General features: G+C 42.9%; 1 protein-coding gene across 3 annotated transcripts in view; it reads left to right on the plus strand.

The window, feature by feature from the left end:
* Positions 1 to 12,002, plus strand: part of nr5a2 (nuclear receptor subfamily 5, group A, member 2) — a 111,907-nt gene that overhangs the window by 14,763 nt on the left and 85,142 nt on the right. For 2 of the 3 annotated variants that reach the window (XM_039002070.1, XM_039002071.1), the window contains 3 exons: positions 1,324 to 1,442; positions 4,112 to 4,253; positions 8,844 to 9,523. In XM_039002070.1, coding sequence (XP_038857998.1) covers positions 1,324 to 1,442; positions 4,112 to 4,253; positions 8,844 to 9,523 — 941 coding nt within the window. Of the gene's footprint in view, positions 1 to 1,025; positions 1,060 to 1,323; positions 1,443 to 4,111; positions 4,254 to 8,843; positions 9,524 to 12,002 lie in introns of those variants that run through there. The other variant, XM_039002072.1, reaches the window with a different exon arrangement.

Consider the following 12,002-nt stretch of genomic DNA (forward strand, 5'->3'; position numbering starts at 1 on the left):
TAGTTTCTCTGTGTGAGTGCACAAGCAAATGCCTCTCTCCAATTCATTTAAACATATATTTTTTTTAAATCTACATTTTAACTGGATATAGTTTTGAGGCTGCACGTGCTTAAGAGACCATAAGTAAGATTCGATAGCTTAGGTGATATCCTTAGGTCACAGAAAAGCTGTCTGAACTTGGCAAAAATCCAAACGGCACAGAGTTCACGTACAACTTGGGTTCTGCTCTCCTGTCATCAAAATACGAGGCCTGACACTTTCCTATCAAAGGGAATTTTCGCGCAGGCAGACATGTTTGTAATATAGTAAGTAATAGTCTCCATTATCAGTTAACTCTCTATTAAAAGTTTTTAAAACGCACGCTGCAGAACTTTCAAAACACAAGAGGACTTGTTGCCTTTCAACTTAATATTCAGCGCTTATAAACGCTGCGAGATCAAAGGGTCAATGGAGAAAGAAATCCGCAGGAAGATGCAATTGCAATTGAAAGTTAGCCTACATTATTTTATATAGAGTCTAATGTCGGGAAATAATTTGCCAGTTTTCCAGTCTGCTCTGGAATACATTGGGATTTTTCTGCTTGATGTTTGCCACTTTTTATAAGAACAACAACTCATTTTGTAACCATTGTAAATGTCAGTTCAGCAGTTTGCTTAGCACTGTCATATATCCTCTCATCAATGCAACTATTGCCTTCGGCATTCATGCCCGTAAAATGTAGAATAAAGCAGTGGCTTATGGAAAGTGAATACAAATGTAGGCCTACTAATACAGGCTACAGCAGATAGGAACAATAGCGATTCAATGAGAGCATTTGTCAGTTCAATTTCAGAATCAGTTTTGTATTTTTATTTCGCCTGTTAGAGCGAAAGGTTACACTGTATGTCTTCATTTGTCTGTGGGCGGTAACATTTTCTCCTCGAATCCCTTACTCTATTTTACCATTTCCCGGATGAATTCACAACTTAAAATCATGAATATTTATGAAGCTCAGTTTCATATGTTTGCCCTGTCTGCGACTGGCGAGCAAGAGTGAGTGCTGCAAAGAGGGATACAGAGGTATATTTTCTTTCAGCTCCGTCAAATAACATTATTCCTTCAAAAAGGATAGTTTTGTGAAATGTCCTTTTTGTTAAAGCTTTAAAATACAAATAAAAATTATATGGAACATTTTATGGATGTCAAAAAATATTCCATAACCTAAGCTCATTCTAAAGTTATTCATATGTATACGTTAAAGATGACTGCATTAGGCAGAGATGGTCTTTCAAATTAAACAGTCTTCTTCTTTGTGTGCTCATGTGTGTATTTTATCTATTGCAGCCCCCCACTATAAAATGATGGACTACTCGTATGACGAAGACTTGGATGAGATGTGTCCGGTTTGTGGCGATAAGGTTTCTGGATACCACTATGGGCTGCTCACCTGCGAAAGCTGCAAGGTTTGTTCTCGTTTTCTTTCTACCCCTTTTCTACCCTTTTCATCAGATTGTCTATCTGTGATTCTCTTGAACATAGCCTATAAGCAGCTAACTCCTACATTTGTTTGTCTAATGAAGTTTCAAGTAGCCTATTTTAGTCGTATTTAAAAAAAAATGTTAATCTCTAAATGTCAATGTGTGTATAGCTAGCCGTTCTGTGTATGCGGTACATATTTCTGCCTATGCTGGCATAATTTAAAACAGGTGTTATAGATTTCATCCGTTTTCTGACCATGAGATGTTACATGTTTGCTTTGAGGATACCTTCAATAGCAACATTGCTTAAAATGAGATCTCGAATGAGTGTCTTCAGCGAAATCCTCTCGTATTTGCGATAAACTGTGGCAACTGTTCTACCAGCACAGTTCTAAATGGGGTCTGTCTGTGTTTTAGGAACAGATTTGGGGTGTCATTTTTTTGGTACTGTGTAGTTATTTCAACGGAAGCTGTGTGTTTTGGACTGGGAAAAGATTGGGTTTGGAGCGTTTTTATCGTTTCTCGACAGTCTACCACACTGCCGTGGGTCTGAGAAGGGTGGTATCAGGACTCGTGTCTAAACGCACACAAAGTAATACAGTGTTAGTCTACTTTAAACCTGTACAGACACACATGCGCACATACACACACACATAGGCACATGCAAGCGGACACAAACATGCACACATACACACACGCAGGCAAGCAGGATGCATGCACGCTCACACACAATCACTGACTTGAAAATGAGTTTAATACTGTACATTTGAACTGGTATGCATTAAGCTCTTCCAATAACCGCTGTTAGACACAGAAGCTGTGGGAAAAGTCTAGATCTGGATAAAGACACAGATACAGGACACACAAATTCATCATAGGCCACATACTGTACACAAAACACAAATGAGAAGTTGGGACAACCTGGACGTTGAAATCTTGCGGCTTTACGCAAATTCAGTTGTTGGTGTCCACGCTCTGTTTGTGGTTTACGTTGTTTATAGAACGCGCGGTATACTCAATGGATTTTTTTTTTGGGGGGGGGGGGGGGGGGGGGGGGGGTAATTACGTTGATGCATGTTTGTCTGGCCGAAGTCAGTAGACTGTCTGTCCACTGTCTAGTTTCTAGTCTAGTGCGGTTTTATTTTCATGTCACGAGCCTGCATCGCGATTTTACATTCAATCTATGTTTGGAATTTGGTGAAATATTGATCGTTTTACTTTTAAATGGGCAGGTTTAGGGGATTCTCCTGCTGGTATGGATCGGGAATACGTTAATACCTTTTCCCCATTAGATTTTTCCTGCTGCTTCTGAAAATTAATTCAATGGTGCAGGTAGAACGGTGTAATCCCGGAACTGTAAATTATGGATATAATTTATTGGATTTTTTACTCTAACACTCATATTTTTAAATAATTAAATTGAGAGATAGATAGAGGAGATATTACAAGTCAATTCTGAAGTCTTCATAGGGCCGTGTAAGTGTGAATACCAATGTATATATGGCTGGGTTTGCAACAGGTTGCTTCATGAAAATACTGAACACCTATTTGATGATGTTACTCATAACATTGTATTAACACTCTGTTTAAACTCACAATGAGAACAGAAGTATATTCTATACTTTTCATCAAACACTAATTCAAGTATAAGTAACATAGGAATCGTATTCATGCATCCGTCTCATCACTTACCCAAAGTACATATTTATGTATGAGGAAAATTATTACTTTCATGTGAGTAAAAATTCAGCATTAGCACTGAAAAGTAGTAGGGTGATGGTAGTATGTTAATCGCAAAAATAAGAATTATAAGAATAAGAATTAGTATGTGTTACACTGCATTGTCGGAACTAGAAGCACAAGCATTTCGCTACACTCGCATTAACATCTGCTAACCATGTGTATGTGACAAATAAAATTTGATTTGATTTGATTTTACCAAGAAGGCTATATCAGATTTTGGGTTTGCTGCTTTGTTAGGGTTTTAAGCTTTCTTCAGTGTAAACATTTGATATCCGCATGCTCACTATTCAGTTCAGTTTAATTCAGTACCAGACATTGAACTGTGAAGCCCAATTCTCATATCATTGTCTTGAACAGGAGCTGGTATCAATAAATGTTTCATTATTGTGTGTTTGTGTGTCTGTCTGGGATCATTTATTTGTATTTATGGCTGCAATTATGTGTATGCATAGTCCGTTTATCATGCACACGCAAGTATATTTGTTTTGTGTGAATATAGTTTTGGCTGTTTGGATGTTTTTTCTGTGCCTCCATTCTGTGATTCTGTGATTCCTAGTGTTCACGTCACTGTGTATATGCCTGTGCCTGTGATTGCTTCCCATTATATGCCTGAGTGCGTGCGTGTGTGTGTGTGTGTGTGTGTGTGTGTGTGTGTGTGTGTGTGTGTGTGTGTGTGTGTGTGTGTGTGTGTGTGTGTGTGTGTGTGCGGCACGCTCTAGTATGTGTGTGTGTGTGTGTGTGTGTGTGTGTGTGTGTGTGTGTGTGTGTGTGTGTGTGTGTGTGTGTGTGTGTGTGCGGCACGCTCTAGTATGTGTGTGTGTGTGTGTGTGTGTGTATGTGTGTGTGTGAATAGAGCAATTACAAACGTTGGGGTCATAAGTGTTGACATCTTAGTTCTTGCCTTTCCACAGGGCTTCTTCAAGCGCACGGTTCAGAACAACAAGCGGTACACATGTATAGAGAACCAGAGCTGCGCCATCGACAAGACACAAAGAAAACGCTGCCCTTACTGCCGCTTCCAGAAGTGCCTTACCGTCGGCATGAAGCTGGAAGGTAAGGACAGCTCTTGTTAATGAGATTACGAAACAGTAAGACAAGGTCATGGTATAGTTAGGGTCAGGGTTTGATTTACGTTGGTGCACGACAGACTTGTGTTCAAGTAGTATTTGTTTCTCTTTCAAGAACTTTGAGGACTTTGATCGAATCGTGCAGAGTGCCAGATGTTCGGGTTTTGCACTTTTGGGACTACTCCATCGGTTCCATTGCGCCAGGCGAGTTCAGTCACACCCAGCTAAAGTATTTGAAAGAAAACAAATACAATTTGAGCTTTTCAAAGGTTTCTACTGTTGTTGTATAGACATAGGTTGATGTAGAAGTTGCCCTAAACCACAGATCGAGGATGAGATACTCCTACCCCAATCCTAACTTTTACCAGGTTAGGATTAGGGGGATGAACAAATATCTGACCCTGTATCAATGATGAGGGCCAAATTCAACCTACTCTGTAGAAATAATCCAAACATGTTCTGCAGGTACACAGAGGGGCGAGAAGTGAAAATGCAACATTGGCTTGTCTTACCCCTGACACTCATATCTACTGGGCCCTCAGTCTTTAGCCTAAACCTTTCCTTGTTGAACCACAATCTTCATAAAACCATCCCATATTCATGTGTACTTTTAAGCGTTTTTAAAAGAACAGTTCTTCTTTTGGAGTCTTTTCCTCTTAGCCCGCAGGAGTGTGGTTTTAATTACTATTAATTGTGAATGGCCGCGGGGCAGAATTTCCACGCCTGTCATTTTACAGCTTACTACGACGTGATTTGTTTTCATACGCTAGCAGCTGGGCGGAGGGGCCCTGCAGCGCTCTGTCTACTTCAGCCCAGGGGCAGAGCCAGGCAGGCGGGTGGACAGGCAAGGAGGCCGTGTGGAGAGTTGCCACAACCTGTAAAGAGCACAGAGCTAGAATCCTGATCTTCCAGACACCGCTTTCCAGTAAACACATAAATATATTATAAATATATTCAGACGGACCAAAAAAAGGTGTTTACAGCTAGACCCATTCAGTCCTTCATTTTGGGCTGATTTTTTTTAAAGAATAAATTGTCGAATTGCAGTTAAATCACATTTTTAAAGGTAGGATAATTTTGGGGTTTGTTTTGCTTGTCGGAAGTTGTTCCTGTCTACCGATAAGTCAATAGACCTAGTCAATATCCAGTACAGTGTTGGGCTGGGGCTGTAAATAGTGGTGAAAATACAGGCAGTCATATCTGAGTGACACAGACAGTATCCTGAGTCTGACATGTCTGCCATAGAGAGATTCAGTCCCTATTATCTGGACTGATAAAAGCATGGCGACGCCGATCTATCCTGGAGGAAAAGGAGTCATTATGAGATATCCTTTTGTTGTGTATTTATGCCCATGATAAATAGTTTACCTTTGGCCTAATGTGCGGTCGGGGCTCATGATCTGATTCCAGATTCACTTTTCCTGTTATTGTGTCTTTCCTGTTGAGTGTGAATGAGAAATGTACAGATTACACTCTTCTTTTCCCTTGAAAGGGTGCATTGGCACTGGTATTTTAACATTGATGACTGTTAACATTTCTGAGTGTTAAAACACGTTTTAAAACATATTAGTGTTAAAATGTACCATACTTACTAATATCCGTAATTCATCTAATTTGGATAATTTACTTTGTTAAGTATGGTGGGAATTGTTTATTCCTGTTTTATTGCCCAACGCTAAATTGTCAGTAAATAGCTACTGTCATCCAAGAGCCTAGCAAGATGCCTGTCCCAGGTATCAAGAGTAGGATTCAATCACCCGCACAATGCATGCACTACTAGCACACTGCTGAAAAATCTCATGCTTCTAGGCCTAAAAAACATGTATTTATTTAAGCATATACTTTATAGTAAGTACTATTCAGTCATTTAAACAAAACGTATTATCCCATTTAGATTCTCACTGTAACATGCAATATCGCTGTTAAGGAAAAACATAACTTTTTTTCCGCAGTGCAGGTTTGATTGAACCCCTGCCCGAATCCTAATATTTCCACACAGATAAACGGAATTGTCTCCTATGTGTTTGTCTTTTCCCTCCGTCCTCCTTTTTTTCTCCTCCCTTTCTCCCTGCCCTGTCTTGTTTCCCTTTCTACCTGCCGAAGGAACGGAAGCCAGACTCCTGTCCCATTACTTATGCATAGGTATCATAGGTATTCATGTGTGTGCGTGGGGTAGCGCGCATCCAGAGTGGGAACCGGGCAGACATGACAAACAGGGTGTCAGAACCTGGCCAGGGGAGCCATTAATATGCTGCTGCCCGACAGGGATCCTCACCTACGCTCACTTAATATTCCTGTATATTAAACACTCATAAATCAGACCATAAGCAGAGCCCTTTGTGCCGCGGCGGGCCGGGCCCGGGATGGAGTGTAGAGTGTGTGTCTGTGTGTTTGTACCTAAGCCCCAGCCTTATACTACAGTCCTATACTCTAAACGTATACCACAGCCCCAGCCTTGTACCTCAGCTCCTGCCTTATACAGTACAGTATGCTCCCCAGTATCAAACCCCAATCCCAACCTCAGCTAGCCCTAACCCCCAATCCCCCAGCTAAAGCCCCATCCTCTCCCCAACCCCATCCCAGATTAATCTGTACAACATGCATGTAAATAACCTTGTTTAATTAGACACAAGGAGGGTGAAAGATAGAAAAAAAACTGCTATCAAAAATGCTCCAGTATTCATGATGCGAGTCCCAGGTTCAGACCTAATTGTGTTTTCCCAAAAGGGCCGACTATTAATTTTCAGCTTATTAATTACCCTGTTGCTCTGAGTCATTAATAGTTAAAGTCGCTACAATAATGTATAATGGATACAGGGGATCCACGTTCCAAATGTTTTCCTTTTATAGTGCACTACTTTTGACCAGGGCCCATAGGGCTCAGGTCATAAGTAGTGCACTATATACAGTATATCTTTTTTGGGGTGTGTGTCACTTAGCCAGTGGCGGGCTCTTCTTCTAGGTGCCAGTGTCTGCGGACCCTATGTGCTTGACCTTACCTCTCTCTCTTATCAGTGCTGCATCAGTGTGTGATACCCTCTGTACCGTGTGTCTGCGGCCCCTGTGCTCTCCCCTCTAAGCCCCTCTTGGCCCCTTTCTCAGATCACCGCCACTGTGACAGACACTGCTGTGACAGAGACCATTAAAACTACTCCCAAGGCAGCTGTTGGTCCAGCCCCCTTCTAATCACTTTATGTATTTCAATACCTACTCCCTACTAGAGATATTAGATATTAGTGGCCTGAGTGCCCGACGGTGTGTCCGCCCTGACCCAGTATTGTAGGGATGGAACGGGGGTGGGCGGATGGGGGGTGAATGGTTGGGTCCCGCCTGGTTCACTCTCCCACCGAGCCCAGCGTAGCCAGTCTGCTGCCTGCTCCACTCCACCACAGCTTGGGCATAAGAGATAAATAATTAAGCATAAATAATTAACAGGGGGGCACCCGGGAGAGAGAGGCAGAGAGACAGTCTCCCCCCTTGGCATGCATGGTGCAGATCATACATGGTCCGCCGTGCACCATGGAGACAGTCTCATTCATTAGCCTGAATGAAGCTGTGATCCTCGGAATCTTGGGATCATTCGGGATTCTGCTGGGGTTTTCATATGATGTTTTGGGATCATTAGGAAATGTACAATTTTTGTCATGTTTGTACTCTGGTTTGATTTTCAGTGTTAACACTTTTCAGTGTTTTGAATTAGGGTAGTTCTTAGTGTTAACACTTTTCAGTGTTTTGAATGAGTGTCATTTTCAGTGCTAACACTTTCCAGTGTTTTCAATGAGGGTAAATCATTTTCAGTGCAAACACTTTTCAGTGTTTTGAATGAGGTTAAATCATTTTCAGTGTTAACACTTTTCAGTGTTTTGAATAAGTGTAGGCATAAATAATGTTGATGTTGTCACTCTTCTCATTTGGACTGACGATATATGCTTGGAGAAATTACTAATAGCCTTGTTGTCTGGTATGTATCAGGATTACATAGGTTCATAAAAGTTATTGTTTCAGTAACTAGCGTTTACAACCTGTCAAGCTGAGTGACAAAGCGTGCCATGCTTGTGAAAGGTAACACGTTATGACAAGGCTGTATTTCCCTGCTCTGAGACATCCGAGTTCTCCAGTGCAAAGGTCAACGCAAAGTTTAGTAGTCGTTGATCGTTTTTTTCTCCCTTTTATGCATGAACTATAAGATGAAACGGGAGCTCTGTGTTAAATGGCCATTGTAGATATCTATATGATTCATCAACGCTAATAGTTTGGTGTGGGTTCTTGTTATGAACACATGACATTATCTCAGAGGTCTCAAACTCCTGGCTCATGAGCTGCCTATTTGTGGCCCGCGGATTTGAAGTTTCAGAACACTGGCTGAAATCGACTCCAATGACTTTTTATTTGATCCGTTTATCAATATTGCTAGTATCTTTTTCTCTCCTTCCCCCTTCAACACCCGCCAGGAGAATGTGTTCCTAGTCACCTTACCTACTAAAATAAATGGAAACACATGTAGATGTTATCATCATGTCACTAACGTCCTCTTCTCCTGTCCTTCCTCTCCTGTCTGTCTGTCTGTCTCCGTCAGCTGTCAGGGCGGACCGCATGCGTGGCGGCCGCAACAAGTTTGGCCCCATGTACAAGCGCGACCGGGCGCTCAAGCAGCAGAAAAAGGCACTGATCCGTGCCAACGGCCTGAAGATCGAGGCCATGACCCAGGTGATGCAGGCGGTGCCCACCGACCTCACCATCTCCTCGGCTATCCAGAACATCCACCAGGCAGCTTCCAAGGGCCTGCCGCTCAGCCACCACGGTCACCCGCACCACGCCGCCCTGCCCCACACAGACTACGACCGCAGCCCCTTCGTCACGTCGCCCATCAGCATGGCCATGCCCCCCCACGCCGGTTCCCTCCAGGGCTACCAGGCGGCCTACGGCCACTTCCAGAGCACCCGCACCATCAAGTCCGAGTACCCGGACCCGTACACCAGCTCGCCCGAGTCCATCATGGGCTACAACCCGTATATGGACGCGTACCAGACGGGCTCGCCGCCCAGCTTCCCGCACCTCATCGTGGAGCTGCTGAAGTGCGAACCTGATGAGCCCCAGGTCCAGACCAAGATCCTGACCTACCTGCAGCAGGAGCAGGCCAGTCGGGGGAAGCACGAGAAACTCAACACGTTCGGCCTAATGTGCAAGATGGCCGACCAGACGCTGTTCTCCATCGTGGAGTGGGCCCGGAGCAGCATCTTCTTCCGCGAGCTCAAGGTACGTGGGGAGACTACACACAGACACCATGTTGAATTTTACACACACACTGTGTACTGTATGTCTGTTTTAATTGTTCATGTGCATCATTCAGAAGATTTAATGTGCATATAGACAAACACTAGTCAAACACATATACAGTACATTGGTTGTCTATATTTTTTACAATGTTTCACATACATCACTTTTAGTGGTTGCTAAACTACTGATGATGTGAATTAAATTAAATATGTTGGTTAGCTAACTACAATATGCAACAAGTCATGCATATTACACATATCAAACTCGGTCATATACATGTATTATATCTTGATATATTGTCTGATCAATAGACAATAGGATCGTTATACCTACCCTATTTGTGTGGCCTTGCATAACGCATCCCGCATTTTGTCCAAACGTTCAATGTTTCGACCCAATGTTGTTATCCAAAATTGACAGTTTACCACACACACACACACCCCTGTGATCTCCCTCCTCGTCAAACCCACCCTCATATTTTATCTTCGCCCGCCTTTAATCTTTCCCTTTTATGTGTCTGCCCGACACTAATGCAATGTGTACGAAGCTGAGAGGGAAGGCTGCGGTGTAGCTTTTAGCCGCCTATCTCTCATCCTGATCAAAATTCAGTAGCCAGCCCTGTTTACACACTGTGACACATTTCGGGTATGGGTTAGGAGAACTTTGACTGGCCGCCTTCGGGCTCTTTTCAATCAAAGCAGCGGGATCCCCTGCTCTTGGTTTTGATTCGAATTTTGGATTTGATGTGCCCTTTTTCCCTGTATCATTTTTGAGATCCAAGTAGGCAGGGACTGTATGAAAATATTGAAATACAAACAAAATATCATCACAGGCCCACAATGCATGCATCATCACAGCGGCAGAGGTAAATGGAAAATACTTGAAAAATACAGTCCGACCCTATTACTATTAATGATAATGCATTTCATTAATTCATGAATTATGATGCTGATGTTCTCACCCGATCAACCCATTTAGTAGTAATGCATGCCTAATTGAAGTATTTAAATTTCATTGATGTGTTATCGAACTCTGTTTCTGAAAGCTCTGCTTTCAGTGAGGATACTGCAGCAGACAGTTTTCCTGGCCAGTTTGGAGCCAAAGTAAAGTTTGGTTGACATACTTTGTAGTGTTTTGTCAACCAATCGCTAACAGCTGCTTACCAAAACAACCCTAGATGGCCAACGACGAGTCTTCCTGTAAAAACCTGATCATTACAAACATTTTTAGTCCCTGAGAGGAACGGGAAATGTTTCCAGCGTGGTTTCGTTTGCTCCGAGGTTTATTTGTTCAGTGGAGAAGGTTAATATGCGGAGAGCAACATGAAAAGGCTCTGATGAGTCTGTGTGGATCACCTGTTTCTCTTTCATTCTCTTTCTCTGCCCCCTCTCTTATCTCACTCTTTTGTCTGTTTACTCCGTAGCCAAAGGCATGACTGCATATTCATGTACTAGGGCCCCCATTACAGTCCTCTGCATTTTTAGGGGAGGGAAGTAGAAATGTGATATTCAACACAATCCAATTCTGTATTAGGGGCAAGAGCTCTCGAAAACACATGTTGACATTTATCACGCGGCATTTTCTATATCTGAATTAGCATCAAATAAAAATGTTTTATTGTACAGTACTTCACTGAGTACATGGACTGGAGAGTTGGGTGTGGTTATACATGTTTTTTTAGCCCATTTAAGCTGCTGAATGATCATTGTGCAGTGTGTGGAGCAGCATACCACTCCAAGCTCTCCATTCGAATTCAATTACCTATATCCACTTGTAGATGTCGCCCCTCGTTCACTTCAGAATGAAATATCATTATGTCCAAGGTAATGACTGGCCATATTACTCATGGACTTAATTGGAACAGAGCCTCAGGTGTTTTAAAACGGTGGAGAACGACCCGCGCTAAATTTGGGGGCTAATTCCTGCACCAATATTCCTGTATCCGCCGCCCCTTCTGTAGTGGTACGGGGACACGCGGTAGCAGGCGGAGGGGGTCACGGAGAGGCTGGGGGGGGGGGGGGGGGGGGGGTTAATTCACTGATTTGCTGAAGTTACTGAATAATTAGGGGGTGCGTTTTTTTTACGCTACCTCATCGAGCTACTCGAGTTTAGACTAAAGGCGCTTGCCTAGCAGGGCTGGAAAATGGTGTGCTAGCAGGCAGGCACCAACAGCTTTCCCTGTACACTAGACCCCACCCCCTCTTGTTTCTAATTAGTAGATAGTTGTACGGCTATTGTTGAGCAGAAAACTTAGTGTTGGTGATGAGAGAAAAGCCCTGTGTAAGCCCTGCACTGTTTCCACAAGTGCTGGCAAATTGGAGCTCTGCTAAGCAAAGGCAGCTACTGATACAGTAGACAGAGAGGCTTTGTGGGATGTTGGCCCCCCTGCATTTTGGCCTTTTCAACACGCTGAACCACACATGCTACTGTAGGAAGATAAATGTCTACATTGACTTGT

The sequence above is a fragment of the Salvelinus namaycush genome, chromosome 10 (genome assembly GCF_016432855.1).
Source record: "Salvelinus namaycush isolate Seneca chromosome 10, SaNama_1.0, whole genome shotgun sequence".
Lineage (NCBI taxonomy): Eukaryota > Metazoa > Chordata > Actinopteri > Salmoniformes > Salmonidae > Salvelinus > Salvelinus namaycush.